Raw genomic sequence first — 8,383 nt, 5'->3', positions numbered from 1 at the left:
AAAAAAAAAAAAGGCATCAAAGTAAAAAGCACAATTTCATACTGCACAAATGAAATGAAATAACGGATGGAAGACTATTTTTTTAAATTACAGGCGCCTAAAAGCAAAGCATTAAGTATTGGTTTTTATTTTTACATCTCTTGGAGAACTGAACCCTTAATGCCTTTTGCTAATGTTAAACTTTCTCCAAATGTAGATCATCTGGAGTCATTTCCATTTTTTTCAGAATGCTATTCTTTTTTCTTTGTAAATGTCTGGGGGAAAGAAAACTGTACCTTTAAGTTTTAAATTTAATCATTTTAATTTCAAATTATTCCTACCATAAATTTTCTTTCATACTATATATGTTTATTTTATTCTGGATGGAAATCCCTGTGAATTAAGACTTTTCCTGGTAGGTATCGCAGAAGTAGTCTTTTAAAATTGTCAGAAAGATAGCAAATAGCAATGTCTATTTGTGGCAAGTTAATTTTTTAATAACCATCTCTTATTAAAGATACTGATTTTTAGCAACTGCTGTAACATTTTGAAAGAATTTGAAAAGGCCCTCGGGTTAAAGTGTGAGAAGGTGGATCCTCGGGATGAGGGGGGGGGGGGATGCTCAGGTGGATGTGAGCCCCGATGGCTTTGCCCTCGAAGGAGGTCAGCTAGCCTTCCTTTATTCCAGGAGCCGGACATCTCAAATACACTCTCACCTTCACCCTCCTAAAGTCAGCGTCTCAATTTTTATAAACTAGTAGAAGTGCCGCGTGGCTCTCCCTCCTCACTTTATTCCACATTTTAGATTCCTGGAAGTCTGAGTGTTTTGCTATTTAATTATTTTCTTTCAGATCAGTTCAGCGTAACTTTTTTACAGTTAACTCAATGCACCTGCTTTCCAGTGTAATGGAACGTTAGTGCTGCTGTCTGGGGGAAAAGAAAGGGCGTAAGCTTTGGGGGATCTGCTTATTATCTACCATCTTCCTCTGAAGCCGCCATGGTAGAGGCTGTGTTCACTCCTCCTGTCTCATCAAGTCTAGGCATCAACATGGATGTTCTACACAGCCAACCTGCTCATTTTATTATTTTGTCGCTGTGAGATACTTTAAAGCACTCAATGTTTTGTAGGCTTCTCCCTTCTCTAAGGACAAGAATGAAGTACCTTTGCTACACGCATTGGTTTTGCCTGAAATTATAAATCTTCTGTAATCATTAGAAATCCTTCTACCCTTGGAAGAGAGGGCATCACAGAGGTTCAAAGACTCAAATCCGAATTTCTCTGCCAGAACCTGCTCAGCTCACCCGTCTGCTCTCTCCCTGAGAAGAGGCCACTGGTCCTGGTCCTGCTCAGGGCTGCAGACCAGCTCCCTTCCTCCACTCCCGCCTGTGCTGACTGCTAGCCGGTTCTCTCGCACGTTGATTACAAACTCGTCTCCCTCTGCCTTCCCCAGTGGGTGTCCTGCCTCCTGGAAAGCTGCAGACTATGTCTGTACCCCGGTGGACTACAGGGGTGTAGTCTGGCCTCAAGCACAGAGCGATATGGACCCTGGCTCTGCCATCCACTGGTTTATTTACCTGCAGGAATTTTTTTAGTCTCACTAAGAAAATTACTGTCCTGTCTTAAATGGTGGATAACAGCATCTACATACGTATTATTGAGTTTCAGTGTTAGATGATAGCGTGTCTGACACATAAAGGTACCTTTAAACAGTGGGTTTTAAAAAATATTTTCAATTCTTACCTGTTACTGATATATTAGTGATTTCAAAGTGTTTTCTTCTCCCCATTTTTTACACATTTTTCCCACCCGCATTTCCTAGAGAGGAGGGAGGATGTTCTGTATTTTCACATAGTCTCTTTCCTTAGTGTTAAATGTCATGTTCATTTCTCCAGGAATTAAATCACAGTATTACAAATGATCTATGCATGATATTTTCAGAGAACTCCACGAGTCTTAAATGTTTATGTAATAATCTGATACAATGAAAGATAGTCAGTGCCTCCCAAAATAGTCCAGCAGGAGACATACCCTCAAATTCTCAGCGTTTGGACCTAGATCTTTCTCATCCATTTACCTCCTGTCGGTCAGGGTCCAGCTGTGTTTCCAAAACTGTGGGCACCTAGACTATAAATATCACCTGCAATATCTCACTCATGTCAAGGGTTTTTGGCTTTAGTGTTGTCATTACTAAATTTAGATATATTTTTTAATATGTAACATTAGAATGTTTCAGTAAATCTTTATTCTGGGTTAAATGTACCTTATTTCATAGCTGCTCAGATAAACACCTAGTGTCTTTTGTTTGCACGGGTCCGGGTCTTTGACTGTTGCTCCCTTCACCAACCTGTGCTTGTGTTCTTTTATGAAAGTTATCAGAGGGTTCTTAGCCCGCCAGCACTTGCTGCAGAGGATGAGCGTCAAACTGCAAGAGGTCACCTCCATCAACAGCTTCTTACAGCACACGGAGGACGTGGGGCTGAAAACCTATGATGCCCTGGTCATCCAGAATGCTTCAGACATCGCCCGGGAAAACGACAGGCTCCGTGATGAAATGAACGCCACCTCCCACAAAGAGAAGTCCGAGGGCAGGAGCAAGCAGGAGGAAGGACCCAGGAGGTAAGGGCAGACAGAGAGTGCAAAGCCCTAATTACCACTGCACTTGACTCCACGGAGTCTTGAAATTCCTGTACCCTTAATGCAAAGTTTAGTGCACCATGATGGCAGTTACAAGACCATGCAGATTCATTATTCGAAAGCCCTTAGTCCAAACAGATGGTTTCTTTGTGCTTTCCTTCTCTGAGTTAGATGCAAGTACCTATGAGTTTCCCCAGATGAAATAATCATTGCCTCACCCCATTGCCTCGCCCAGTGCTGAGGTCACTTACCTATATCAACACGCTCAAAGGTTAAGCATCCAGGTTTTCTGTTTTAGCAGGGACGTACAGCTGGGCTCTGGACGTATTGACACAGGGTCATGTGCATAAGGCTGGCTTATAGAGACTTGGGATATCTGACCAAAAAACTGAGACACCACTCTAGAAACATGAAGGAAGTAGTGAATTCCATAAGTGGAGCCTCTGTGTCGGATTCCCCAGTGTAAACTGACACGCTTTGTCGAGGAGGAAAGCTTTGGGAAAAGCTTCTTTATTTAAAAGTTCCCTTTAGATGCTGAACGTGAACTAGAAGCACACAGATAACCTGGTCCTTCTCCATTTTCTCATCTTCCCTCCAAACATGAGGCAGACAGCTGTCAGCCACAACACCCTTCACAGCGTGGCCTTCTGGGTCTTAAGTCATTCCCAGGGAGATGTTTATTTTTTTTCCATCAGAACTTGGTAATATCTTGTTGTTTCTCACTCAAAGTGATTCTCTGTTGCCATTTCTGCCAAATGATTTTTTTTATTAAAGTGGAAATGGCAATGCGTATCTTGCTAATTAGCTTCAAATATCTCAGTGATTAAATACCGAAAAAAGTCCCTTATACAAAACTATAATTAAACATTACGGGGAAAACAGATTCTCCACCGAGTGCCATGCCTTGATCTCCAGCTATTTCATTTTCTACTGGGCGGCTGGCTGTGCCTGGTGGTAGACACGGGGCCGGTTGGTATTCTGCCATGGGAAGTTGTAATTATGAAAACGAGCGCCCGGAAGCTCCTCGCACAATGAACGCGTTGGCATCTTGCTAGTACATGATTAGGTTGACATGTGAGGCCAGAAGGAATTTTTTAAACCAGATAACCATTAATTTTATATGACTTCCAGAATAATATTTATTATTTTCTCTGCTGGAACTAAGCAGCCACCCCAATTTCTCAATTTGGTTCTGTATGTGTTTGCCTGATGGAACATTAAGTGAGGAAGTGTCTGTCTGTTTGTTTAGTGATGAGCAGCGGTTCACTTGGCACCGGGTGGCCCTGTGGAGTAATGGGGAAAATAATAGTTTCCACCGTAATTAAATAATTTCTTGTAGAATGTAAATGATCAGGGCGGGAGGAGAGAGAGAACCCGTCGGTCTGTGCTGGCTGTAAGCAGAGTCTGTTCCCCTTTTGCAAAGGAAATGGTGATGGACTCCCCAGCATCTGATGCATCAGTGACTCTCTAAGAAGATGCATTTCCCAGAAATTATTCAGATTGAAATCCTGGGTTTTTGATTTGCTTAATAATCAGAGTATGAAAAATTCATTGAGTGAATGCCTGATAGGAAGCAAGGAGCCCGTAAGTGGTGTTGCATTTGTGTGAGAGTTCCGAGGAGTCATCGTGATGTCTGCCCGGGCCCAGGTCAGGACAGCTTTCCCTGCAGGGGCTGGTCCCCGCCTGGGGCACACACGCCCACAGCCGTCATTCTGCCAGCGGCAGCAGGTTGACTGTCATCTGAATAACGCATCTGAACCTCTCTGGTGTGGTGTTGTCTGTGTTCTGTTTCCCCCCACAGAGCTGAAGACCAGGGTGGACCCCGGAACTCCCATTCCAGCCCCATTGTGCTCTCCCTGGCTGTGGACGCCCTGGGCCCGTCCATCTGGTCTCCCTCGCTGCATGCGGTGTTCAGCATGGATGACAGCAGCAGCCTCCCATCACCACGGAAGCAGCCTCCACCCAAGCCCAAGAGAGACCCCAACACCCGGCTGAGTGCCTCCTACGAGGCTGTGAGCGCCTGCCTCTCCGCAGCGGCCAAGGAGGCTGCCCAGGAAGGTGAGCGGGGGAGGAGCGAGCACAGCCGAGGCTCTGACTCTGGGCTGCACTGCCCCACGACAGCACCGTGGCCCTAATATATTTTTAATAGAAATAAATCCAATTGTCAGCTTGCCAGCAGCTCTTTAATCATTAAATATAAATCATATTCATTCAAAGCTCTAAGCTTCTTAGGGAAAAGCTACTTATATATCATTTTCTTAACCCCCACGTCCACCTCTGTGTCAAACAATCTGCCTCAAACCAATTCAGAAAGTCAGCTGCTGTTCCCTGTAAACCTTCACCAATTGGAAGGTTAAAAAAATTCATCAAGCTTTCCTGTTATCACACTCTAATTAAAAATTAAGCCTGCTTTATCATGTGGTAAGTGAAATGGTCCACACAGAGGAGAATCATTGCACAAGAAAATTGAGTTAGCAAAACTTCAGGGAGTAGATAAGAAAAGTTTCTGCAATGATGGTTTAGAAATATGTATGCCAAAAAGGGAAAATCCTGGGACATCTTAACCAAATCTCTCATGGAGCAGTAATGCAGCAATCATTGCTTAATTATTAACTTTTAGGATTGTGAAAGTGGAGGGCGGCAGTGCCTGTGGCAGAGCCCTCACCAGGGTGACAGAGTGTGTCAGCCTGCACAGAGAGCCTTGGAGGCTCTGTTCCAGATGTGTGCGTGTCTTCCCTGGGGGAGCTTGCACTTAGTGGGGAAAGACACACGCTGAAAAGGGCTAGAGGGTGTTAGAAGTGGACGGTCACTATAGTGATATATAAGTAGGTCCAGGAGGGGTAGAGAGTGCAGGGTGAAGGAGCTGAAATTCTAGATGAAACTGCTGAGTAGGGCTCACTAGAAAATAATATCTGGACATGGGATGGAACACGGTTCCTGCAGTAAATAAATGAACCCAAACTACAAACACACAGCAAAACAGTAAACACAACTTTGAGAAAAGGTAACTGACACCAAGAAGGTGAAGGGACGACCACAGATGAAGGCTCGAGGGAGACCTTCAGCCTGTCTTTTGTTTCAGTCTTATTTTTAATTGACATAACATTGTATGGTTTTGACAACGCACCACAGGGTGTAGTGAAGGACTCACGTGTCAGTGGAATGGCCCAGTCCAGCTGGTCAGCACCTGCGTTGCCCCTCGTGTCCCCCTCCTGTGATGGCAACTCTGATCCTCTCTCCTTGCCTTTTCCGGGGTACTCTATGTTGTCACTAACTGCAGTCACCACCATGTACAATCGTCAATGTCCTTTTCATTAGTGGCTTAAAGAAAGAATAGCTCTTCAGGATGAGAGATTTACTGAAGCAAGTTACTATCTTAATGTATATGAATATGTTATAATAATCCTTCAGTAAATCCTTAGGAGAATTCAGAAAACTTTGGGGAAGAGAGTTTTTAGAGTCCTGATGATAAAGACAACAAAGAAAGCTGAAAAATGAGATCGGCCGTAGGAAGGTCTCTGAAGGAGACACTAACGTGGACAGGGATTTACGTTAGGGCAGGACTTCCAAGGACCAGGCCTTTGGAGCACAGAGAGAAGTGTTCTCCCAGAACCTTCAGTACCGGAAAAGCCTAGACTCCGAGCAAACCACCCATGCCTCCCTGAGATAGTAGAATGGAAGTCGTGTTTCCACTGTTACGTGTTCAGACCCCAGTCGTGGCCCAGTTGTGGATATATGGTGCAGGTATCAAAGAGGTGTGCTTGGAATAAGCAGAAATGTTTCTTGAAGCTTGCATGAGGAATACAGTATCTAATTACCTAAAATGCTTTGACCTGTGAGATGGGAAGGGTGGGAAGTAGTCTCAGACATCAAGAAAAAACAATACAAAATAAGATTGGAAACCTCAGGATATACAGATTCTATGAACTTGGAAAAAGAGGCCCCAGAATATCTTGTAAAGTCTAGAAAAAAACATCGTTTTGTGTGAACATTAAAAGACCACTGCCAGCCAGATCCAGTAGCTCACGCTTATAATCCTAGCACTTTGGGAGGCCAAGATGGGAGGACTACTTGAGGTTGAGAGTTCAAGACCAACCTAAGTGAGAGCAACCCTATCTCTACAAAAAATAGAAAAATCAGCTGGGCATGGTGGCGCTCACCTGTAATGCAGCTACTTGAGAGGCGGAGGCAAAAGAAGGGCTTGAGCCCAGGGATTTGAGGTTGCAGTGAGCTATGCTGCTGCTACTGCTGGCAGTGGAGTAAGAACTTGTCTCACACGAATAAAAAAATAAAAACTAGAGAAATGAAATACCACAGCCTTGGGGTTGAGACTTTCAAATAATCAGGTACCAATTAGTCACATAGTTATAAACGGAGATAAATTAGTGAAGAAAAGGTAGAGCTTGGAGTGGAGCTGGGGCTCTCTCGTAAGGGCAACCATAACAACAAAAATGATTTTAAAAAACTTACTCAGGAACCACAGGAGATGACAAATGCATATAGATGTACAGAAAGTGGAAAGAGATTAACAAGGAGGAAGCGAGATCACAGGTGTCAAACTCTTTCAATCCCTCACTACTCTTTAAAAAACCACGTGATATTATCAGACCTGCAGATTTTTTAGGTAAGATTTAGTTTCTTGGAACTTAGTTTTGGCTCATGTGTGACTAAAAGGTGCTTAAAGAAGTTTCCTTCACTGAATCACCCCCCGCCCCAGGGAGCACATCTTCTGGAAGCTTGGGGAAGGGCAAGTGTACACATCACTTCCTCTTCGTAATTTCCATCGTCTGTTCTTTCTTACACCACGTAATCCCCACTGTAATCACTTTACAGCCACCACAACAGAAAGAAAGGCTTTGGTCTCCTGCAGCTAGAGATGTCATCTGCAATCTGAGGTTCCATCTAAATACTGCACATTTTTAAGAATAAGGAAATTTAACTGCTTGGTCCACTTGAACTGTTTGCTGGCTAATTTCTATAGCATCAGGGAGTCAGAGAGGGTGAACAGCGGGGCTCAGCCACTCAGTCTGGCATGGGTCTGTGCTGCTAACCCACGACAGCCCAGGCAGCTACACCCCTACATGGACAGGCAGCTGTCTGAGGGTCTCTGGTCCCTTATACCATTGTGTCAGAGCAGAAGGCAGCTGAGGGGTGATAAGGAAACTGATTATAGCATCTGAGACACCTCCCTGGGCATACCGGGCATAACACACCTAAGTCTACCTTCAATACAGGAGCCACAGGCCATGAGTGGCCACTTACATTTAAAGCAGTTTAAGTTACATACAGTTAAAAGTTTAGTTCCTTAGTCATCAGTCACATTCCAAGCATTCAGCACTCAACAGCTCCAGGTACAGACTTTTCTACTGTCATAGAGCAGAACATTCTGTTAGGCAGCTCTGATTCCAAATGCTTCCTGTTTTTACCAAGTGACAGTACTGAATTTTTTGTACCTAGTAATGTATCACAGTTACCCTCCTTTCAATCAAAAGATAGGAAAGACATTTGATCACTACTGAAAATGCATTGAGAACCCTGGTGTCATGTGAGCAGGGGCTACAACTGAGGTCAGAATATTATCAGAGCCATTCCTTTTGGCATACTAGAAAATCAAATCCAAGTTATTTTCCTTTACAAATAAAGCTAATAATTGATACAGGAGATGATAGAGTGAAAGGAGATCTGATTGGCTGAGAATGAGGGCAGAGGCCCGCAGAGCCACTGGTACTGAGATGCCTTGCTCAGTCTTGTTCTTTTTTTTTTTTTTTT

At 43.9% G+C, this 8,383-nt stretch overlaps 1 protein-coding gene across 1 annotated transcript in view; it reads left to right on the top strand.

Moving 5' to 3' along the window:
• MYO16 (myosin XVI) overlaps positions 1-8,383 on the top strand; it is a 407,489-nt gene that overhangs the window by 327,204 nt on the left and 71,902 nt on the right. The window contains exons 26-27 of the mRNA XM_003800011.3: positions 2,350-2,596; positions 4,416-4,672. Coding sequence (XP_003800059.2) covers positions 2,350-2,596; positions 4,416-4,672 — 504 coding nt within the window. The remainder of the gene's footprint in view (positions 1-2,349; positions 2,597-4,415; positions 4,673-8,383) is intronic.

The sequence above is a fragment of the Otolemur garnettii genome, unplaced genomic scaffold (genome assembly GCF_000181295.1).
Source record: "Otolemur garnettii isolate 467f Iridium unplaced genomic scaffold, OtoGar3 scaffold00161, whole genome shotgun sequence".
NCBI lineage: Eukaryota > Metazoa > Chordata > Mammalia > Primates > Galagidae > Otolemur > Otolemur garnettii.
This window is presented reverse-complemented; position numbering and strand designations above follow the sequence as displayed.